Source organism: Silurus meridionalis, chromosome 8, assembly GCF_014805685.1.
Source record: "Silurus meridionalis isolate SWU-2019-XX chromosome 8, ASM1480568v1, whole genome shotgun sequence".
Taxonomy (NCBI): domain Eukaryota; kingdom Metazoa; phylum Chordata; class Actinopteri; order Siluriformes; family Siluridae; genus Silurus; species Silurus meridionalis.
The window spans coordinates 1,427,501-1,452,500 of NC_060891.1; the positions used below are offsets into that span (position 1 = coordinate 1,427,501).

At 43.7% G+C, this 25,000-nt stretch overlaps 1 protein-coding gene and 1 long non-coding RNA gene across 3 annotated transcripts in view; one reads left to right on the forward strand and one right to left on the reverse strand.

Moving 5' to 3' along the window:
• The window catches only part of foxn3 (forkhead box N3), an 81,320-nt gene that overhangs the window by 3,983 nt on the left and 52,337 nt on the right, over positions 1-25,000 (forward strand). The window contains exons 1-2 of one of the 2 annotated variants that reach the window (XM_046855103.1): positions 13,748-15,516; positions 21,856-22,418. In XM_046855103.1, the coding sequence (XP_046711059.1) occupies positions 21,870-22,418 (549 nt within the window). In that variant the 5' untranslated portion in view covers positions 13,748-15,516; positions 21,856-21,869. Of the gene's footprint in view, positions 1-13,747; positions 15,517-21,855; positions 22,419-25,000 lie in introns of those variants that run through there. The other variant, XM_046855102.1, reaches the window with a different exon arrangement.
• Positions 17,363-19,604, reverse strand: LOC124389682. The gene is made up of 3 exons (XR_006926608.1): positions 18,501-19,604; positions 18,044-18,360; positions 17,363-17,834 (listed from the first exon to the last, which is right to left on the reverse strand). It is a non-coding gene; the product is annotated as an uncharacterized LOC124389682 (long non-coding RNA).

Genomic DNA, 25,000 nt, shown 5'->3' on the forward strand with positions numbered 1-25,000 from the left:
ATAAAACATCTGTGTTGGTGCTCTCCAACGTCTCTCTCGTTGTCTGCGCTTCAGTCTTCCTGGCAGCACTGAGGGGAAAAACTAACTCCACACACGTGATGTAGCTCCAACTCAGAAACATTCAAAAGTTCATTTGCTCCAAAATTCGAGCTTTTAAAAACACCTCAGTGACATCTGACCATTCAAATAAGAACACACTCTCACACTCACACACACACACACACACACACACACACACACACACACACCTTCATCAACCTGTTACCACAAGGTTTGTGTAGGACCTCTTTGCTGTAGCATGCAGTTTTCCCTTCACTTGAACTTCACCAAACCTGTTCCAGCATGACGGTGCACCAGTGCAACAAAGCCAGTTCCATGAAGATCTGCTTGACATGGGTTGGAATTTGTGGAAGATCTCCTGCTATAGAGCTCCAAACACTATTGAACACCTTTGGGATGAATGTGAATGCTGACTGCACCCCCAGGCCTCCTCACCTTCTCACCCCTATCAGCACCTGACTTTACTAACACCCTCGTGTCTGAAGGAATCTTCACAATTATCCATAAAATGTAGTGGAACATCTTCTGTGAAAAGTGGCACTTAACAACAACTGGAGATTAAATGTGACAAAACTATTGTTTGTCATTTCCAGAGTCGTCTTCTACCTACAGGCATGAGGTACAGGTGAAAATCTCTGCTTTCTCCAAACATCAAGGACTAACTTCAGAGAAATTGGCGGTCTGACAGCGTTCTTACTGAGAGGCTCATGTTTTATTGCAGTCGAACAGGCTATAGAGGTTTATTAGCTGCTCTGTTCGTCCTTCTACTGCTTGGGTTTCATGCAGACCTGCAGGATCCTCACTGGCTTTTCCCCATGGACACCTTGTCCTGATTGTCTGAAAAACCTGACGCGATCCAAATTCTCATCCGGACGGATCCTTTTCTGGAAGCTCAGGAGATTTCCAGTCATTTCCATTTCCGACTCCAGGCTCATCATCAGTGTCATATTTCATTCGGATGGCTTTCATTCTTGCTCCGTCAGACAGCAGACGTCCGGAATGCCGTGTACGTAAACAGCTATATATTTTACCTGGTGCAGGGCCACTCTCCTGAATAAACGACTTTCTGCTCCATCGTGGTGCCTCCATCACTTTCCCTCTGTATCTCACTCCAGTGACCACACACACACACACACACACACACACACACACACACACACACACACACACACACACACACACCCTGAGCCTCCCAATGAATCGAAGGGAGTATTCGCTTTCTGAACACCATGTTTAGAACGTTGTTCCCATCCAGCACTGAGGCCACATTGTTTCACATCTTCAAAAAAAAAAAAAGGCTATGTTTTATCACTATTTACACCAGATTTCACGTCAGCCTCCTTTATTTATTCAGAACGTGGAAATTCTTGCTGGTGGCGTCCTCAAAGCTGTGCTACATTTTCACCCTTTAATGTGCAAATCAGCTCGCGATTTATAAACACACACACACACACACACACACACACACACACACACACACACACACACACACACGCCCTTCCTGCTTATAAAGAAGCACACTCATACCATCTCTCTCCAGTCCAGCAAACCCTCTTGAAGTAGCTTTTCTTGCCGAGTGGCCTCGGCCCCTGTTGACCTGCCCTCTCTGAATAACTGTTCATTTAGCCGTGCTTGGAGATGGCTTTCTGCTGCGACTCTCCCGTATCTTCAGCCTCCTGAAAGAGCTCATCAGATAGACCGAGACCGTGCTGATTCACTCTGCGCACTACTTGGCCCCAAAGTCACGTCGCTTATTAATGAACCAGCGAGGGGGCTTTTCCTCATGATCCCAACCCAACAAATGAACCCACTCTCAGGTTTATATGATGGGACGAGGGTTATATTGGAAGAAAGGTGTCTGTGCGGACGGAGTGTTGAGAGGATTCCACTTGAATTGTTGACCTCGAGATGTAAAAAGACTGAAAATCAGTGGATCTGATGTGGTGGTTGAGTAAATTGATGAGTGATGGATGTGCAGTATATATAGTTATATATATATATATATATATATATATATATATATATATATATACATTATATATATTTGCAACATACTGATGTAACAGCATTGCATCAGTAACTCCAGTTCCAGTATATTTGCATCAGCAACTTCCTAAGCGTGAAGGAAGTAAACCACTCTTTCACAGTTTCCTGCTAACAAGGTGCTACCGACGGTCGAGGGAACAATCGGATCTTTTGAGGAACCATCTCGCACTTCCACCTGCATAACAGCCCAAATGTTACGTAATTGTATGCAAAAGTTACATAACGGACTTTGTTACAATCTTCGAAAAGGTTTTCTGTCTGATATAGTCCCAAAAACCAACGACAAATCTTTCAGCATCACGGCACAAATAACAATGGAGACACGAAATGCTTTGTTAGCGTAGCTTCCACATAGCGTCTTATAGCTTTCAGTAGAACGTTTGTATCCTCCAAGGGCTGCTTCACTTTTTTGAGTTGTTGTCATGGCAACAAAATGACTCCTGACCCCACTGCTTCGTATTGTTTTGCCGCTCTTAATAAAACGCTGCCTATTTTGCGGAGGAAACCCCGAGGAACTGTTCCGGATTAGACCGGGACACCTTATTGGTCGGAATAGACTCTGTACGGCAGCAGGATTCATTTCCGGCAGCTCATGTCGAGTGCTCTTTAAAAGGACACAGGAGCGACTTTGAAATTGTACTAACGACCCTGCTTATGCCAAGAGAGGTGTCTTCACTGTGAAGGCACCTCAGCATGCACAAGCAGTGCTTGACAGGAGGATGAAGAGAAGAAGGAGCGGGTTACAGTACTCTACGGAGAAATCCCAACACTGGACATTTTTTGTCACAAAGCGCCCTGACATTTCTTGGAAACACGGTTTAGGGTTTCTAGCTTCGTTTCAGAGGAAAAAAATGTAAACTTTACAGAATGTGGCCAAGATTTTAATATTGAATAAATGTTTGTATTTCAAATCATTCATTGTTCCGTCTGGGTGGAAATTGTGGAGGAAACGGTGGGCAAACCAGATCTTTTCAGTTGAAGAGTAATTCCCCAGTCCGGAGATCTGCATGTAGTTGTTTGCCTAATGAACAGCAGATTGTACATTTAAAAAGATATTATAAAATGTTTGACTTAATTAGGTTCATTAATTTATCGACTTAGCATCGAAAGCGATACAACAACATTGTAAATATTTCTATTTTCACGTGGCAGGAAAACGTAGCAGCGTATCTGATACAATACTCAAGTTTATACACTACAATAGTGTCAATGTTTTGCTAAATGATGATCAACACATCACAGTATTCTTTAAAACTCCTGGGTAGGCAAAGCCACGTCTCGACTTTGTTCAAGTTACGATGGGGTCATCATCGTAAGTAAGGGAATACCTGTATACATGATCTAATACAAATGAAAGCAACGAGCAGTATGAAAATCTTCTGAACAAGAAAAGTCCTTCTTCTGTCCTATCAACGTGTTACATGTTAATGATTGTGAGAGGACTCAGATGAAGCTGTCATCCTGGGGTTTCAGTTCTTATGTGTCTGGGATCCAGTTTAAGTTGATGCACATTCCACTGATTAGAAGTACACAGAGAAGTTCACACCTATTCGAACATATTCTCCAAAAACACTGTTAACATGAGATCAGACGTGACGTTGCAGTCGGAGTGCAACGATTCTGCTCCCCCTGTTACCATGCCGTTATCAGTGTGAGTAAACTTTGGGCTTCTGGCAGTCGGCCGACCCCTGTGTTTGCAGAAGATAAGCGAAAAAGGTCCGTGGGACTGAAGACGACTTACAACACAGAGCGGGTGATAGAGAGAGAGAGAGAGAGAGAGAGAGAGAGGCGACAGTTCTCTGGCCAGAGATGCTCTGTTTGGAATGTGGAATTGTTCCCATTCAACAAACATACACTCTGCCAGGCCTCAACGTGCGACTGCTCCCTCGTGCTTTGTAGTATTTTAACTCAATTATCAGAAGAAAAACGGCTGTGACACGACCGGCAGGCCGCTCTGTCCCATCAGCTTGTGTGTGTGTGTGTGTGTGTGTGTGTGTGTGTTTGTATGTGTGTTTGTATGTGTGTGTGTGTATATATGTTTTTTTATCCGGGCCGAAACAAATTCAATTGGAAATGTAATTTTGTTTGCAAGGCAACTGATTAGTGGAGCAGTGTTTCACAGGGGACGGTTTACAGCGCGGTAATGGAATGACATGAATAAATTGTCATCTGACACAAAGATTAAGTACAGCACAGAGCTGTGAACACGGGCGTCGGGTTTCTGCTTTCCACACGGTCAGCTGTCACCTGTAGCTTTCACCAAGTGAAGCGGAGCCGCAGACTCCCTGCATGTTAACCCTGTACATTTCCATCCGGCGATTAGTCAAATGTTACGCAAATATTATGGAAAGTCACGCGGATGCAAATTCTGGTTTGCATCAGCTACAGTTATGTGAATGGTTTGTGGGGCGAACGCAGTGGTGTCAGCAAAAAACGCATCACAACACGGAACAACTCGGAATAGTAGGACACACCTTGTTTCGTGGAAAACAATATGAATAGTCGTAGAGATGCAAACCTGCTTTATGCTTGTAAAGCATATCCCAGAGATGTTTGGAAGCTAGGGGTCAGCCATGATACAGCACCCTTGGGGCAATGGGGGATAGGGGCCTTGCTCAGGGGCCCCTATAGTGGCAGCTTTGCGATACCGAGGCTAGAACGCAAGAGCTTCCAATCAGTAACCTAGCACTTTAACCACTAAGCTACCACCTACCCTGCGAAGTAATACATTTCTAAAGTTGTTACGTTACACATATTTTTGATTAGCGCTTAATAGATTTCAAATTTAACAAGAAAACTGACAGAAAATCTCAAATGGTTGAGAATTAAACCCGGAAAAATCTTTAAATAACCAGAGACTCCTTACAAAGTCTGAGGAACAACGCTGTTACAGGAAAACATGATTTGAAAACGTAATAACAACCAGCAAAGTAAATATTTCCTCAACAACAACGCACACTGACATGTTTTCTATTTATTACACGACACGTGACGTCTTGTGGAAAGGAAAAAATAAGGAAACCTATATGTTTCTGAAACTGGAGACTCCTTCCATTCTGTTTGCTTCTATTTAAAGGAAGCGTGAACTTTTGGACGTGTTCCTCTCTGCAAAATCCGGAGTTGTTTGTTTCACAGAGCAGCGTTAGGAATCGTCTCCGGCTCACACTTGTGTGTCGGTTGCTAGGATTAAGCATTTTTGTGATGTAAACATGTCGCGGGCGGCGGAGTGAGATCAGCGTGTTGGTTAAATGAAAGAATAAATAGTGATGAAGCACGAATTGGTCATGGATAGTGTGTGTGTGTGTGTGTGTGTGTGTGTGTGTGTGTGTGTGAGGGAGTTGTTATCTCATGCTTTTGTTTGCTTGGTCATTGTGCAGCTGTGTCGGATTGTGCTGAGGTGTGTGTGTGTGTGTGTGTGTGTGTGTGTGTGTGTGTGTGTGTGTGTGTGTGTGTGTGCGTGTGTGTGAGCACACACCTGGCGTCTCCTCTACCAGTAATCAGTACAGATTACAGTCTGCAATTAGTCTCAGAGCAGCTCGTCTCGCTGTGCCAAGACCAGAGCTCTTATCCCCTCTAAAATCAGCCCTCACTTGGCCGGGACTGCATCTGACACCCGCACTCCCAGGCGCGTCCCTCTGTCTGCACAAAAGACGACATGTAGTGTGGACGCTCCCAAGACTGCTACGGCCTCTAGTCCCTGTCCGCGATGACTCCGTATTTCATGCTCGAGCGAGTGTGTGTAAGTGACTATGTAAGTCCAGCAAGTCTTATAGCTGCTTAATCTGTCCAGATCAAATAAAAGTATCCAGCAATGATAAAAACTCCCCAGCTGCACAGCGCTGGCCCTTAGCCGGAGACCAAGCTTCAGCGTTGCTAGGTAACTGTGTCGGAGGAGGATTGTGGGATCGTATGGCACAAACACACACACATACACAGTACCATATAAACATCTCACACAGATTAGGGTTGCTTTAAGAGAGAAGAACGTCTCAGATACTGATCCCCACCTGGCCTGAAAGAGATAGTGTGTGTGTGTGTGTGTGTGTGTGTGTGTGTGTGTGTGTGTGAGATATCTATATAATGTGTTGTCCTGATATCGAGGACACAGCTCGTCCTCTCTTGGTGAACATCATGGCTCTTGAGTTTAATTTGCGTAGTCTGACGAAGGTTTTCTGCTCTCTCTGATCTCACGTGATCTAGCTTACACTTCCTCACCTCACTTTTCTCTCATTGAGCTACATAAAGGTCTCATCAGATCTCATTGGAGCGTTACCTTCCTGGTGCAGTTCCTTAGGAACACAAAAGTTATCCGAACGTGCTGTGTGTCGTGCCCGTGTGAGCTTCCTGTCTTCGCGAAACAGAGCAATACCTGATATTTTACACACACACAATACCAATATGCTGTTTTGTGAGGACATCTTTATTCTTAGACGTTTATAACACTGTAATAAATTATTGCGTTTGTCTTCACTTCTTTATTTGGCACAACAAAGCCATTTATAGACATTTATAACACCGCTCTGAAGCGTGTAACACCGATTCCCAAACCGGTGAAGACAAGCGAAGCTCTTTGGTCCATTTTCAGAAATGAATGCCGTTTGTTCGCGTTCTCTCTTCGCTTATTAGCTTACAAGTTCAGTGACATTTCCACCCTGTATACGTGACCCTCCACCACACACACCACGGCATTTGCATGCGATTTGCACGTGAAAAACTGTTGACACGAGCATTTACAGTTTAATCGTGTTCACCTTCTCGTGCGTGCTAGTCGGTTTCGGGAATAACTCATTTGCAGCCGTTTAACCTTATCTGCTAATCAAACGCATTGAATAGCATTTTAATTATGCCATTCAACACTGTGTGTTTGTGTGTGTGTGTGTGTGTGTGTGTGTGTGTGTGATTGGATCTGTGCAATGGTGTAATGCATGCAGTATTATATTGCTGTACTTAATAAGCTAAATAGAGACTATTTTTTTCATTTACACACATTGAGTAAAACAAGCCAGCTTTAATCTGTTATAGATACACAATTATTATGTGTTGTGTTTGTGTGTGTGTGTGTGTGTGTGTGTGTGTGTGTGTGTGTGTAAAGAGAGAATGGCCATTCAGCGACCAGATGAATGACTCAAAATGTTTATACGTGTCTCCTACATTCATTCCTGGGCGCTATCAGAGCTCTGTAAATGAGGTCGCTCGGCTTTGTGCTCGCGATTGAAAGCACCAGGATGCCAATGCTCAGACCTTCAGATTTGTTTGGTTACATCACATGGATTATAGGACAACTGGCTGATGAACGAGCTTTTACCTGGCCAAGGTCGACCTCTGAGACCTGTTAATGAGGTGTACTGGTTTGTGTGTAAGCAGGGCGAAGATTATTACGGGAAGACGAAAGTCATCACACACAAAACTGTGTGTGTGTGTGTGTGTGTGTGTGTGTGTGTGTGTGTGTGTGTGTGATTAGCGTAGGACACAGAAAAGCCTCGGCATGCGCTTGGCGGTGGGATACGGCGGGACAGGAGGTGGCATTATCAGTGGTGCGTGAACGAGCGCTACTGATCCAGCAGCACTGATTAAAGATTAAGACTCCACTCTGCGAGCTCATCTCGCCGGATTTCTCCCCTCGCGCCTCCACCGGAGCGCCGAATCAGCTCCACACCGTCACGCTCCGTGAGCACAGGAACCCACAATCGCCTTTCTCCTATACCACACTCTCGCTTGCTTTCACTCCTCTCTGACCCTCCTTACATTATGACTCCATGGCGCACATGATAGAATCAAGTCTCCACCGTAGGAGGCTTATCACTGAGCCCACGCCTTTATGGCCACGCTTCAGATCGCTAACACTGCTCCTATACATACATCATCCAGGCTTGTAAAGAAGCACCACATTTCCCTTTATTGACTGCATTCGAGACATATATCCAAACCCGGAGCTCCGCTGCCTTCACCACTACACGGTTTGTCTACCATCCTTTATTTTATATCTCCACCAGCTTGCTGCTCTCAACCTTCTACATGGAAACTGTGTACAGGGATCTCTGGGTTCCTGGTGGGGAAACCACAGAGTGTAGATCTCGCCAGCAGAGAAAAGGATCTGACACCAAACAAGAATAGTATCAAAAATATATTTAGATCGAGAAGTCTTAAACTTCTTTATCCCTCCATCTAACATCCATCCATCCATCTATCTATCTGTGCATCTATCTGAGATGCTCTCCAGTGAGTGGTTTACTGTGTGTAGGATTTAAATAGAAATATCATCACAGCCAGTAAATTAACTGATCAAGCTTTGGAATTGATTCAAAGGTCACAGCAAGGTCAATAGCTTCCTTCCTGTTTGAAGTGAATTTTTTTCCCCTCGTATTTCAAGGCCTATAAATTACTCACAAGAAAGACTAGACTTATTGAAGGCAGCATCATTCATATCGAACTCTACTCGTTTTTTTCGGTTTTATTTTTAATGAGTCTTGTACTGATTTTGGGAAAAAAAAGGCGCATGGAAACGCATTCAGTAACTATAACAGCACCACGTTATAGTTGTGCTAATTTGTTTGGATTGATTGTATTGCGAGTTGTACAGCTCTGATTTGACACACATCGTAAATCTCGTCAGATTTGCTCACCGATAAGACTCGCTGTTTTTGGCATCCATGTTGGATTTTCTTGGACGAGTTTTAACCCGATGGGTCGGTCGGGGGGACATCACTTAAACTTTTCATCTCGATGCTGAAACCATGTTTATTTAAACTTGTATTTATTATATAAACTCTTTATATAGTAGGATATAAGTAGCGCAACATAAATAGAGTTTTTTAAATACTGCTGTTTATATGGATATTTCTTGTTTTTTCCAAACTGTACTTCATGGGTCATTTGGACTCAAATTTATAGACTTTGCCAAGTGAACGTGAAAAATGAAGATACTAAAAGCGTGATTTGTTGCTTCCAGTCCAAACCTGCTTAAAAGGTTTAGGAGAAAAGTCTCAGTATGGACATAGTATGCATTAAAATCAGCTGGCTAAGTGATATTTTATTTAGTGTCAAGCCAAAGAAAATCAATAAGCAAATTTCTGCTAGTAGTTTGCTCATCGATTAAGCGATTACATAACGAACCCTCATTCATCCGGCGGCTCGTCTCTCCGTCAGAAAGCGCGCGATACCTTCACTCACCCTCTTTCTTACGCGTTCTCTGGGATAACAGAAACGACTCGCACCTGTGCGCCGCACTATTAACCGCTCGGTCAAGCGACGTTGCGCTCTTCGTTAACCACAACACGTCACACACCGTCACAGTTTGTGCTCGTTTAAATGTTTCAGAAAAAGCAGCTGCTCACCTGCTTTAAAAAAAGAACGCTGAGACTTTGAGAGTAGAAAGACGTGTGAGGTTTTCTAAGCGTTCATTCAGAAAATTCAGTCCAATTCACTAACTGATGAATCGAGCGAGTGTCTTAATTTTCATTAAGTGCCCTTTTTCCCTCTCGAGGGGGGCGTAACCATGGAGTCAAATCCTACCCGGGTTTCCCTCGCCAGCCAAATTGAATTCTGCGTCTCCTGGGTTCTCTCTCCAGGCCCCGAACCACGCATCCGTCCCACCTGTGTGTCTACAAGTGTATCAGAGCTTCTTAAAACAGAAACTCACACACACTTTGGCGTCTTTCCTGGAGATCAATTTGGCTGCACCTCTGCAACCCAGGATTACATTAGTTTTCATTCTCATGCATGGCTGCCTAGGTGTATTAGCCGAGCTCTAGCCAAGTGGCGGCATTCACGGGAAAGCGAACAGGCCCCTACTCGGGGGTATAAAAAAAAAAAGTGATAAAGCTGTTGGATTTCACATCACACTTTGCTCAATGACCTTCAGTGAAATGTTAGAGCTTAGCCTGGTCCAGCTGCCGGGTTGAGCCTGTCTCTGAATCAGAGAGCTTGTTTACAACAAAGATAAAAACCCACAGGGTCGGATTTGTGAGAGAACAGAAATGTCGAAATAAATGTGTGTGTGTGTGTGTGTGTGTGTGTGTGTGTGTTATAGGGTTTCCACTAACTCAAAACCCAGGACACTATGATATGTGATTTTCTCGAGCTCTCATATTTGCATCATTTAAACAATTCATCATAAACACCACTTCTTGATTGGTTAGATGGTTTATTTTCTAGAACAGCAACACACCTGCGAACCGTAGGTATGATGTGTGTATGATGATGCTGATTAGAGGTTGAACGATTGTGAATTTTAACAATACCGATAGAGTTGGATCGTACTTGCCGATTAAACAAACCGGTTAAACAAATTTAAAAATTGGACACTGGATTAAAAAACAAACAAACATAACAATCCATGTAAAATCGTACTGAACTATATTACAAAATAATATTTTTTTACTAAATCATGACAATTTGCTAAAGGAAATAATTATATTATTGAATAAATATTATTATATATTTAATTAATTATAAATATTAAATATGATATAGCGCTCTCCGTGCAGCGTGCAGTCTCCTGTAAAACAGCATGTGGTGTCAGGGATTCGCCTCTAGAGGCCGCTCTTGTAATCACGGCGGACTGGTAGCCGGACTAACTATCGGTATCAATTTTTGCTGATAGTTTCCAGCAATCAACTATCAGCGCAGATTAATCATCAAAACAGATTATTATCATAATGCTGATGATATTCCTGTCCCAGTGCAGCAGCGTGACGCTCAGCTCCAGGGTTTAGCACGTCTGTATATGCAGACTCAGCACTCGATCCGGACCAGAGCACAATAAGCGGGACGATCTCAATGATCCTGCAGTGAGCAATAAAGACACTCGATGTTCTGTAAAACTCATTACACACACATCTTCACATCAACGGTTTTGTGTCGTTCATACCAGCACTGTCCTTCTCATCCACTTCATACGTCCTGAAGCGGAGCTCACGTGCTCTCCATCGTCCCTTATGTCTACACTGCCCCTGGATTTACACACTGTGTTAACTCCGAACACTTATCATGCGCCTGGAGCGCACAAGGACGCCGCGTAAAGGCCATACAGGGGTCAGGTGTTATTTTATACAGAGTGTGACCTCACCTCGGCTCTCAGCCCGAAGGGATGCGATTATCATCAGCAGTGAGAGACGTGAAAAGGAAAACGCGTACGACTATTTTTTTTTTTCGTGAATCCTGGAAACGTACGGTCATGAGAGAAACCATTACGATGTTCCTCTGAACGTTTTTTTCTTCAATTTGTACCACTTTGTGCCACGCACCCTCGATAAAAAATGATGGCAGAATGAGGTGGGGAAAAAAATGGTGGGTAATAACTCAAACCTCGGTGCAAAAATAATACTCTTAATATGATGTCAAAGACCGGTGGGAATGAGGACAAATGGCGTAGCTCCCCTGGGGTTTACGGGGCGGAAGAATTAACGAAGCCTGTCACCCCGACCCAGCCAGCCGAGGTTGCTATGGAAACGGACGCCCGGCGCTGGGTAACCGTGGCGACACAGTTGCCGCGGCAGCCAGCCCGCACCTCCACTCCTAGGCAACAGAGAGCCGGGAAGAGAGCACGGATAAGAACCTGCATTTCACAAAACAAGCTGTAATGGAGCTTAATGACGTCTAAATGGGGTAAAATAGATACGGTTACGTACAGACTTCATCACGCCTTCGTCTCATCCGTAATGAACTCTCGGGTTCAACTCTCACTTATATCATATAATCTGCTTTACTGTATCCCTGTGATTTCCGGATCTTGTCTTTCCTTAATCCGCGACAGCTTCGCGCAGGTTCCAGATGGGAGCACCAGAAGATTAGGGGAGATTATTAAAACGCTCAGAAGACGTGGTCAGAAAATCTGCACCCACATGCGCATGACTTCATTTCTTCATGTCCTGTAGATTAGAGAAATGCTGACCTGCTGGGATTGAGTTCATCAGTCGCTGTTCCAAAACCAGCCAGCAACTGGTTTCCACAAAGCATTCATACCTCAAACACAGTTATTTATCATCAACTGCATGAGACTTTGAGTCTTTTTATCCATTTAAAGTTACATTATATTGTAAAACAGGGTAGTTTCAGGTTCCAGCTTTGTTTCTCGCTCGAAGCTAAAACGCTGCTCGTCACGTTACAGAGAAAAGACGCGTCACGTCAAGTTCCTGTATAAATTTATAAGCGAAGAAGCAAAAACATCTCCGAGACGAGGAAACGTACACGGTAATGCTAACATATTCCGTTTCATAATGTCATAATGTCAGCGGTGCCAGATTTGACTTCTATTTCACACCCTGCTGTTACTATTAATAGATAAAAAGGCAGATAGGTTTCAGTTTATGTAATCTTAATCCCGCTGTCTTGCTGTCAGGACAGACTTCACCTGCGATTCTGGAGCTTTTGGAGAGTTAACGTGTAAAAACCTTGACATTTTGTTCACTCGCGGGTTTGGAGCCGCCTTTGCTCATTACATTAACGAGATCTTATAAATAATAGGAGTATTGAAGCATTTCCATGTTTGGTGAAGATACGTGTGGGAATACGGGGAAGTGATCGGTGTTCCGGGGCCCCCGTGGAGAACGGGTCTGAGCCGGGGGGAATCGAAGGGGCTGAGGAGTGCAGAGAAGCAGAGCGAGATAAAAGGGAAGCCCCCGCTCTGCCAAACCCTTATTGAGATCCCAGCTGTGTTCACTTCAAGCCTCGGTCCCCTCTCACCTCATTCAGACGGAGAGAAACGAGGCGCCGCTCGAGAACGTGCAGAGCTCAGGGCACGAGGGTCACAGAGATGTCGGATAACCCGCCGTATTACAGTCGCAGTTACGCTCGGAATTACAATTCCCAACAATCCACTCTTACATCCGGGACAGGGGGATCAGCGTGCGACAGCGAGAGAGAGAGAGACGGACAGAGAGAAGGAGAATGACAGAAATAAAAAGTGAGAGAAAATTTTTTAAAGAAAGAGACAGATAGAAGGACAAGAAATAGACAAACAGAGAGCCATAAAGGATAAGAAAGACACTGATAGATAGATGATAGATAGATAGATAGATAGATAGATAGATAGATAGATAGATAGATAGATAGATAGATAGATAGATAGACAGATGAGAGACAGACAAAGAAAAAAGAATGACAAAAACAGAGAACGCATGGTAAAAAAAAAGAGACAGAGTTAAAGGAAAGAGATAGAAAGAGGGACAAGATGCAGACAGAGAGACATCAAGGGCAAGAAAAACACTGAGACTGATACAGATAAAAAGATGGATAAAGACAGAGTGAGGACCATGAAGAAAGAGAGAAGAGAGAGACATTGAGAAAAGAAAGTGCGGTGTGAGGCAGAGAGAAGGACATTGTGAGACAGAATAACACAAAGAAAGAGAGGAGAGAGAGAGAAAGAGAGAGAGAGAGAGAGAGAGAGAGAGAGAGAGATCCAAAGGAAAAGAGAGACAGAGACTGAGAGAGAGAAAGTCCATTTATTCGCTGGCTCTGGCAATAGTCACATGGAACATTCATACCAATAAAGCAGTGCTGAATTGAAAAAAATGGGATGAAATGAGACAAACAAAGACATAAAGAGTAAAAGACAGACAAAGTGAGGGAGGTGGACAGAGTGAAAATGACAAAGGGAGAGAGAGAGAGAGAGAGAGAGAGAGAGAGAGAGAGAGGACATGTGTCTGTATTTGGAGACAGTGAGGTGGATGTGGAGGGATTAGTGCTGGATGTGGGCAGGTTTCTGGCCTGATTAAATACACTTTAGCGGATTAATCGAAAGACAGATCGTAAATTATCTCTGCACAACAGAAGCCTCCTGCAACCCAACCTGCAGCTGTGGAAACTCGTCCTCACCCCCTCGGATCTGAGAGGGAGAGAGACAAGCGAGAAAACCGACAGTGTCGCTGCATCTTCAGTGCCCTGGACACGAACGTAACGATTTCAGTTCCTGATCATCACTGATTATAGTAATTTAATCATTCTTCTGTCTGTTCCGAGTTCAGGACGACATCAGTGATATCCTGGTGTTTAGTTGTAATGATGAAGAAGGACACAAGCTCCTGACACACCTAAGTCTTGATTGAGATCGGATCTCTTCATCGGGGGTGTTAAAACGGCGACCTTTAAGACGGATCTTCATCTTCGAGAAGAAGGCGAAGTCCACAGGAGCCAAATCTGGCAGTAGTGCAGAAGTGAGATCATGTGGATTGTTCTCCGATTATCATCATGCACAAGTTGCCGAACGGTTTTCGACTTTTGAGCACGTTGAAGGTCTCCCTGATCTCTTGTCGTCTTCCGGAGATCTTCCGCTCTTGAAGCGCGCCTGCCGCTCGGAAAGCCTCGAACGACTCGTTCCCGCATTGCTGTATGTCAAATGTACGTCACATCAAACGTCTCTGTGGCAGATTTTCCCGGTTTCACGCACAATTTCACGCTTGCTCTTTGTTGTGAAATCACAGACGTGGTCCCAATAGCACCAGTTACACCATTAGTCTCAAAACCTTTTAAAACCGTCACGTATATAAACATGAGCTAAACTGTTTCTGACTGTTTTGGAGTAAAATGACAAGTTAGATTCAAAAACATCAAAACAATAGTGTGATAGGTGATAGGTAGAGTTATCGTAGGACACATGATCCGATCTTGAGCTCGGGTTACAATCGGACGTGAATAAAGCATCTCCTGATGATCAATGAATGATGAATGATCATTTAAACAAAGTGCTTGAACTTTGGATTAGTGGATCAGATGTCTTTGAAAAAAGATCAGTCTGATCCTGTAATAATTGGATTTTATTTAAAACTGTAAATGTTCAAGCCCTTGTTTGTTTTTTGTTCAAACTCACTGTAGAACATACAAAAGTCATTATTCATTCTTCATTAGCTTGATGTCTACAGAACCTTAAAATTGACCGACTTCATTAGCCTCGTGTGCGGAATATGTACGTAACCTTTGACCCCTGCGTCCTCTCCCAGCATTTGATTGAATTAGCCTCAGAGGCCACGCCGGGGCCTTTTGATATCTTCTTTTTTTTGTCAGACAGGAAGCAGAAGGAGGTGTAGTTAACATCGCACAACAAAAGGTAGTGACATGAACAGAGAAAGAGCCTCCGGCTTTCAGCACGAGCCCACAAAGGGTCCCGAATCCTGCGTCTTTCCTGCGTTTGTTTTTCCTCTGACGAGCTGCATGCGGTCTGCGCAAAACACCGTCGGCCTCCCGAACAAAAATTCCAGAGAAGTCGGCACTCGTCGCACGAGTTCCTGAGGCATGTGACATGTGACACCTGGTAAAGGAGGGTTTCGCTCAGGTCACACCCTCTCGCAGGTAAACACGAGCCGGATGAGTCGAGGCTTGCTGAGGAGCGTGAAAACACCTGAAGCCGTTTCCCTGCTCGCAAACACTAAAGAGCAGAGGGAAGGATCGAGCCTCATGAGAGCCTCCACAGAGCAGGTACCGAGCTTCCTCCTTCTCCGTGGGTCTCTCTTCATGCCTCTCTTCTTTCTCTTCTCGCTTTTTAGAGCTCCGTTGACGTGTTTCGGACTGTAAGGAGATCTCAGCACAGCGTCGAGGTTTGCGTCACTCCACATTCCTCCGTGTTCTTATTATCAGTTCAGCAGTGAACGTCAGGGCCACATGTTCAGCCTGCGTTCTACTGCAGAAGTTTACTTGTTAGGCAGGAAAATGATCGAGGAAAACATTGTTAAAAAAAGTTTATTTTTAAAATACCAGCTGTTTCATAAAACGCCTCTGACTCACCGTGTTTTCATGCGATTCATAACGTGACACAGATGATTCATTAAGGACAGCTTACTGTATATCACCGTGGTGCTGAATTCTCGCTTCTGATTGGTCGGGACGTGTCGAGTCGGTCATGCACTGGTACTGGTTTTAATGAAAATAACTCACTGTGGCTTGTGCAGCAGATGGTCCTCATAAACACGTGTAAACAGACGCTTTACACTTTTTCTGTATTTTTTATTATTTTTTAATATTAAAAAAGCTGGCAACTGTTTATAGCTGCTATATTGTGAGTCAGAATGCAAACTCGCCACAGGTACCTCCTTCCAACAGTAAATGTAGCTACAAACTAATAAAACCTTATGCTGCGTTTTCCTTTAAATAATAAAACGTCACTGTTGGCAAAATGCTGTGAGCACCACGTTGAGGGTTTTATTCAATTTGTCAAATGAAATATTGAGATCTTTCGAGAAATCCAGTCAGGGTATAAAGAAATGCTCGCTGAAAGTCCTCCATTTTTCTTTAACTCTCACCGATACATTTTAAACGGTTAAAAAAGTCCTAAATGGAGATGCGGCGTGCACTCTGTACACAAACGGAGCATTTCGAGGCAGAAAGAGGGCGAATCGATAGATTCAGTAAATGTCACAGCGAGAAAGGGCTCGGCCTGCGAAGAACATGCACTTCTGAGTTGTTTCTCTAAATATCTCACTTGTATAAGTACTGTGCAGATTCGTTTTGGCAGACACGGATAGCAAGCGACAAGCTCAGTTCCTTATTTTAGACTCGGCTAAATAAAAGATCTCAGATACCTAAGGCTAATTCTCCAATCGTGACATCTGCGTACATGTAATTCATACCAATGCACTCCGGTTATTGAAAAGCATGCGCCGATTTAATAGATACGCGTTACACGTTTTCTTTCGACGACAGAGCACACGCGCGTCCTCAGCTGCGAGAAGCGTAATGGATTTAACTCCAAAAGTGTGTTAATTAATATCCTGATAATCAGCCCCCCGACACAGACCTCAGACTTCAGCACAAACAAATGTTTTTGGGAGGCAGATGGTGTTTGGGCTGCTAACAGAACGTCACGCTTAATTATCCACTCTTGAATTCGTCGCGCTCCCGTGTGCTGGCCGGCCCTGGGCCTTTTCATTGCCATCTACAGGCTGTTGGTGAGCATTTTATGCGCCGAATTAAGCGTGAAAGCGCGACAGCAGTAAATAAGGCTGGGCGTAGTCGGTTTGTATACCGGCCCTTTCACAGCAGGCCTGTTTGTTCTGTGATGTGCGGGTGCTTTTACTTTTCCTCAGATTTTCTCTGCAGAATGGTGAACGCATGATTCTGTTGTTCCGTAAATCGACCAATCACACAAGTGAATTTATTTGTAATTATTCAAATCTTACTAAAGGATCTCAGATCACAGAAGTCAAATCCAAAGAACTCGAAAGCTGCTTTTACACATTTTCCTCAGTGTTTGTGTATTTCTTTGGTCATTGCGCATGCTCTTCTGGTGAAAGGAAACTCTTCCTTCCTTCCCGTTTTGAGGGGCAGGTTTTAAGGACAAAGATCTGGTGAGTCCTGTTATTAATCAAATATGTACAACATAACTGAAATAACAGTGTGTGTATTGTACATGGAAGGAAACGAATGGTGTGAACCAGCAACATCTAACCAATCAGAACAAGGCGTCTGCACCAGTAGATATGGTACCTGTTAGTGGGTGGATATATTTATTATGCAGCAAGTAAACATTTTGTCCTCAAAGTGAATGTGTTAGAAGAAGGAAAAATGGGTGAGCGTAAGGATTTTAGCAAGTTTGAGAGAATTACGTTTAGACGACTGGGTCAGAGGTCTCCAGAACTGCAGCTCTTGTGGGATGTTCCTGGTCTGCAGTGGTCAGTGTCTATCAAAAGTGCTCCAAGAAAGGAACAGTGGTGAACCGGCGACAGGGTCGTGGGCGGCCGAGGATCATTGATCAATCACCAGGTGCTCCTTTAGTATCATGTGCTGCTGTTTTCCTTTTTCTGAAAAGTAATAATTGGAATATTATCAGCGCTACCACACGACAACAGAACAGTCCTGTTTATTACGACTAAATCCAAGAATATAGTAATTGATAAGGAGATCAGAAGAAATAGCAGAGAATAAACACAAACAAAATGACGGTTTAAAGCAGCAGGGACGATCACACTCCTGGTAATTGCGCCGTTGTGCATTTATTGGAAATACCCACGGTGCCGTAACGCGCTGAGCCGTGATAAGTAACCGAGTCGATTTTCTCAGGCGGGGTAAATTGTTATTAGAGAGCCTCATGCACAGAAAGGCTTCCTTGGATCCCTCGTCTTTTTTAGCGCACTTGATCTTCTGCGGCGTCTGAACGAGCCGTAATGTTTTTTTTTCCCCCCTCTCCCGATCTATCACAGAGAAGATGAAAGGAGATGTTCATAATGGCACCAATCTGCCCACCGTCCTGCTTCCTCCTTCAACTGACTCCACGCCGTCTCGGCCCTTCCTAATGAGAGAGTTTGATTTCCTGTTGAACCTCATCACCTACATTAACACCCAATTCAGCAAACACACACACACACACACACACACACACACACCCCATTACAGCATCAGAACATCTGCATCTACATGGTCTTCATAACCGTTATCGCAAAAACATCAAACAGCAAAGCGTCATCAACCTGCTTTTTTTTTTTTCTCTTCAGAGAGGGAAATTTGGTCAGGAATGATGCGTGAAGTCTCTCGGAATGCAGTTGGCAGTAAATTAAGCCCAAACAGAGCCCTGTGTCGCCATAGCAACGGCACAATTAAATTACTTTCCTGTCAGTTGTAATATAATGTTCGGTGCAGAGACTCATGGGACCGCAGCTCCCCACCCGCAGGCGAAGCTACATCAGCGCTCCTCGTTGGAAAGATGCAGTGCATTGATTTTGCGCATGAATGATTCCACTGTTTGCGTTTCGCGCTCCGGTCTCGCCATAATGAAGCTAAATAAAGTTTGTTTTGCTCTCTAAATTGCCGAGGCTCTTAAGAGCGTCTGAAGGAAAAAAGGGGGGAAAAAAAAGACAGAAAGAAACATTTACAGATTGTCAGCTCGGTTTCGGGTTAGGAGAGCGAGCGTGCTCATTTTCACGTCAATAGAGAATCGATGTTTAAAAATACGTCCTTTATGAAGCGATTGTCGAGTCGCAATAGGGTTTTTTTCTCAGGCAGACGCATTATCCCGCGCCGTAAACCTGCACATTAACGAATTCACGTAGAAAAAAAGCGAGGGATGAGAGGAGAGCCGTACTTGACGATCTGCGCGAACCGATCGCTGTCTTGCTGCCACACAGGGTTCAGAAGGTTCCTGACTCTTCCTGCTGTCGTATTCTTATCACGCGACGGCCGATTCGATTGAATTCTTTTCGCCGGCGGCCCCGAGGACTTGGACGCATCACACAGAAATGGATCTTAGTGATAACGCCGATAAAACATGCCCGTGGGCTTTTACAGGGATTTATAGACGTCAGTTAAAGCCATAGTCACTTCTGCTGATCAGCAAACAATTAGCGTGTTCCTCCGAGTGTAATACATGTTCATACGCCTTTCTCACGACACACTATGATGCAAATGATTATCGATCAGAAAATGTTGATTAATTAGTGTACATGAGCTCGTTCTAATACATTACGGTTTCTATAGCTCATTCACAGACTCGTATAGTTGATGCTCCACATGAGCGTTTGAAAAATTATATTCATTAATTTGAGGATTTTTCTCTAAGCAGATGTTTATGGACTATTAATGAAAGGAGTCTCCAGTGTCAGCTGCTTTTTTATGCCTTATTAGGTTTAAAACAGTGGAGAAAAGACAGACGGGATGGAAAGACTACTGTAAGATGAGAAATCTTGTGCACAACACTAAGCGTAGTAAACTAAATTCTATAAGATATGATAAAGCAAAGAGAAATTGGACTCTAAAGTGGCCAAGTTGATGCAGTGTAATAGAAATAAAGCATTTGCTCTAAAATAAAAATAATCAAGTAATTCGACTTTTAAAAAAATAATTTTCAATAACATCAGGACACGGAGCGTTTTCCTGCTTTCTCAGCAATTTATTTAACAGAAGTGAAATAGGAGGACTGGTGTGTGTTATTAGAGAGAGAAATGCGTGTCCCGACTCGCCATCGGCTCCAGCAGCTTTAATGGAAAAACTCTGATAGACTTAAAAAAATATTCAATCAACTTTAAATGTGACTTTCTGTGGAGAGTTTTCATCAGTGTGTCCGTGGTGTGTCTGTGATGGAGCAGCATTTCATTCAGCGTGTGTTTCTTCATCACACACAGCCTTCCAGGGATCGAGTCCGCATCCGATCCTGACCTGGACCAAGTGTTTCCTGGTGATGAATGAATTAATGAGCAAATGTCCATTCGAGCATTTACAATTTTTTTTGTGGCATGAAATAAAAATGTGTGTGTGTGTGTGTGTGTGTGTGTGTGTGTGTCCATCCATCTATCTATCTGCCTGGTGGTTTGTCTATCTGTCCGCCTGCCCATCTGTATGTCTGTCTATCAGTCTGTCTGTCAGTCCATCCATTTGTTTCTATGTCTGCCTGTCCATCTGCCTGTCTGTTTGTCTGTCTGTCTGTCTGTCTGTCTGTCTGTCTGTCTGTCTGTCCATTTGTCTGCCAGTCTACCTTGTCTGCCCATCCTTTGTCTGTCTATCCATCTGCCTGTCCATCTGCCTGTCCATCTGCCTGTCTGCCTGCCTGTCTGTCTGCCTGTCTGTCTGTCTGTCTGTCTGTCTGTCTGTCTGTCTGTCTGTCTGTCCATTTGTCTGCCAATCTATCTTGTCTGTCTATCTGTCTGCCTGTATATCTGTTTATCTGTCCATTTGTCTGTCCATCTGTCTGTCTGTGTGTCTGTCTAATCATGTGTCTATCTGTCCATCTGTCTGTCTTTCTGTTTACCCAAAGAACAAACCTCTGACAACATGCTAGCATTTTACACATTCCTGAACTGTGAGTGAAGGAATTCTGGATGGTGTTTGTTTGTGTATGTGTGTGTGTGTGTGTGTGTGTGTGTGTGTGTGTGTGTGTGTGTGTGTGTGTGTGTGTGTGTGTGTGTGTGCATGCGTGCGTGTGCTTGTGCGCGTAAGTGCGCGCATGTGTTTGTTTCCGAGGCCGTGTTTAGTTTATCAGACAGGAAGTCAACTCCTGTTCACGCCGCCCCCTCGTAACATGAGCACACAGGAATCTCAGTCATGCGCAATGTCTTTATTATCAATCCATAAATCTCTTCGCCAGTGTGTGTGTGTGTGTGTGTGTGTGTGTGTGTGTGTGTGTGTGTGTGTGTGTGTGTGTTTGTGTGTTTTCCTCATTAAGCTCTGCCTTTAAGATGTTTTTTAAAGCAAAGTAAAGCTTTAATACTGTGAAAGCGTTCCCAATACCAATTTCCAATTTTTTTGTATATGGACACCGATCTTAGCGCTGACTTCAGGTGGGGGTTTTAATACATTTTTGTGTAAGTGTGTTTCCTATCAAGTGAAGGTTGGAGTGAAAGTGTCTGTGTCCTTCACAGAACCCTGACCCCCTCAAATCCCAATGAACACCTGACCCTGAAGCCTTCTCGATATCACAACATCACTAGAGGATCTCACTATTGCTCTCATAGCAGAACGAGTACAAATCCACACAGACTTGCACTAAAATCAAGGGACTTTGCAGGAGAGTGGAGTTTATAATCATGAAAAATGGGGAATAAATCTGGAACGATGATGATCAATTAGAAAATGTTTAGTGTATATGTGCTCGTCCAATACATTACGGTTTCTATAGCAACAACTTATTCAACAGGATTCGTACAGTCGACACTCCACATAAACAAAACAACAAAAAAAAAAGAGAATATTTTTTTGGAAGCAGATGTTTGTGAAAAGTTAAGGTTAAAGTTCGCTTTAAACCAGAGAGGAAGTCTTGGCCAGGCCTTAGACAACTCCATTGTTTAGGTGGCACAAGGGGAATGACTTATTTTTCTATCTCTGTGTTCCCTACAGGAGCCTTGGTCTAAATGGGTCCGGTCATGCCTCCCAGCAAGAAGCCGGAAGCTTCCGGGGTGAGCGTGGCGAGCGGCTTGAGCCAGCTGTACCAGGTGGGCTCGATCACTCGGGCGCTGTGCGAAGACGACGATCTGGAGCTGGCACTGCCTGTGCCGGCCATCAAGCTGGAGAAGTCGGGCGCAGAGGACGAAGAGCTGACCAATCTCAACTGGCTGCACGAGAGCAAGAACCTGCTGACGAGCTTCGGCGACCCGGTGCTGAGGAGCGTGAGCCCCGTGCAGGAGCCTGACGACGACCCACCTCCTTCCCCGGCCACCTCGGACCTGGCCTATGATGCCAAGCACAACCCCAACTGCAAACCGCCATATTCTTTCAGCTGCCTCATCTTCATGGCCATCGAGGACGCGCCCTCCAAGAGGCTGCCCGTCAAAGACATTTACAACTGGATCCTCGAGCACTTCCCCTATTTCGCCAACGCCCCGACCGGGTGGAAGAACTCCGTCAGGCACAACCTCTCGCTCAATAAATGTTTTAAGAAAGTGGACAAAGACAGGAGTCAGGTAAGGGCGCACTCGCCGCATCCGACATGCCACATCAATCTTTCAGGCCGGTGTGGGAGAAAAGAAAAAGCCCTGCAGCCTGGGAGGCTCTTCATTTAACCACCACGCTGCAGGCTTCCAGCGTCTCGTAACCAAAATACTTTCATTATAACTCGCCTTTATGTCCTTCTGAATGATTACCTTCTGAAAAAACACAGCAGCACTATGCAGAGAGAAATAAGTGTAGCAAGTGGGCGGAGTTAGAACAAATAATTTATCATTGTTAATGCCCTTTGAAGTGGAGTGTGTGCACTGTTTCTCCTAATTGAGTGGTATTTAGGGGCGGAGCTAAAAGGACTGCTGCTTATAAACAGGAGGGTTTTCTGGCCAAAGCATTCGCTGAGGTGTTAATGATGTCATCACTTTCTTTCTTTCTTTCTTTCTTTTTTTTTTTCTTTCTTGCCTTCTTTCTTTCTTGCCTTCTTTGTTTGTTTTGTTTCTTTCTAATCATCTTTCTTTCTTTCTTTCTTTCTTTCTTTCTTTCTTTCTTTCTTTCTTTCTTTCTTTCTTTCTTTCTTTCTTTCTTTCTTATCATCTTTCTGTCTTACCCTATTTGTTTGTTAGGTTGTTAGATGGTTAGTTTGTTTGTTTGTTTCTTTTTTATACCTGATTGGATTTTAGTAGATCAGACAGTGTTTATATCGTGGTTTTTAACACACTTTGATGTAAGCAATAGACGTTTTCAGAGGTTTTCAAATAATGAATTTAAAATGGAATCCAGTCTGAAGCGCACTGTTTTGGGCGTGTTGGAGGTGACAGTGCCTTCAGTGTTTCACTGCACGTTTCTCCTGAAGATAAATCTCAGCTGTTCGACAGCGACTGTTTTACACTAATTAACATCTGGCTGCATTAAATATCAGTGTGATTCTGTGCCATATGTGTACATACAAAACACAACGTGCGATAGCGGCTACAGCGCTCCTTTAAAATGACCAATTTACTCATCTGTCTTTCCCGGAAATGAGATTTTCAAGCGATCTTGCGAAGCATCACACTGTTCCGCTGGCTGAAATGGAAGAATTTCATTTACGCTAATGTGGAAAATAGCTTTTGGGGAATAGATCATGCGGGTTTTATTTATGTTTAAACCAGTTGGGTATCTGGTCTACGTGGTCTTTTCAATAGTTATTCTGATTAATCAGTATTTTATGCGCCATGGTGCGCCGTCACTGACGCTCCGCGCTCTGTAGCTGCGTCGGGCCAAAAACGCCACTAACGGACACGGACACGGACACGGACACGGACACGGACACGGACACGCCTCTCTCAGAATAGATCCTTACCAAAATGGAGGAACGATTCCAAGCTCCACCCACAATTGCCCGGGCGACTTCTGATGATTAAAAATAACAAAGTAAATAGCCTAATAAATACAAAGCAGTAAGAAAATGTGGTCCAATCAGCACGTCTCTATACTGTGTGTGTGTGTATGTAGGACTGTCTGCCGGTCGGGAACAGTAAAGCCGATCCACGTGACTCTCACACTGCCATCTGGTCTGCGGCTGCGGTGCAAAGAATTTTTTTTGTGTGTATGCGTTGTCATAGAAACAGCTTTGCAGTTGACATGGAAAGTAAGCTGTTGCTGTAGCAACAGAGAAACTGCTGCGAGTGTACTCGTGCATGCTCGTGCATGTGTGTGCATGTGTGTGTGCATGTGTATGTTAAGGCGGCTGGGTGGGCTGGAAGTCTCGGCCCCTCACCCATCATACACACACACACCACACACACACACACACACACACACACACACACCACATCAGCCTCGATCTGTGTCATTCTGTTAACCCTTTCACTGCTGCACACACACACACACACACACACACACACACACACACACCATTTAAAACTTTCAATTATATGAGATCTGCAACATCTTTCTCTTTTCCTATCTGAAGTATTTAAATATCTAAATATATTTTTTTTTCTGATCTTTTTAAGATCTGTGTTTTATTATAATTTTTTTACGAGATTTATAGATTTTTCGAGATATGACTACATTTTTACAGTCTGTTTGGTACACACAATTTTATTTGATATATTTTTTGTTAAAGAAAAACACTTTCTTCAATCCTGCTGTTGTTTATGTGTGTGGAGGATCACGGGTCTGCTGGTGTTTGTGTCTCTGAGCTGATATTCGTACCTGCATTTTGACTGATTAGATATAAACCACTTCAGACACATCATTCACAAAAACACCACACTCGTTTCCGTAGCGTCCCCCCCCAAACCCCCACCCCCTTCAAGTCTTTTCTCTTTTTCTTTACACAAATTATCAGAAACTTCTGCCAAAAGTTCTGCATGTATGGATTCAGTTCTTCATTAAGAGAATTAAGAGCTGCTTTTTACACAGGAAGCGTCACCTCACTGAGGTGTTTATAACATCATTACTGCCTTTCTTTCTTTCTTTCTTTCTTTCTTTCTTTCTTTCTTTCTTTCTTTCTTTCTTTCTTTCTTTCTTTCTTTCTTTCTTTTTTCTTTCTTTCTTTCTTTCTTTCTTTCTTTCTTTCTTTCTTTCTTTCTTTCTTTCTTTCTTTCTTTCTTTC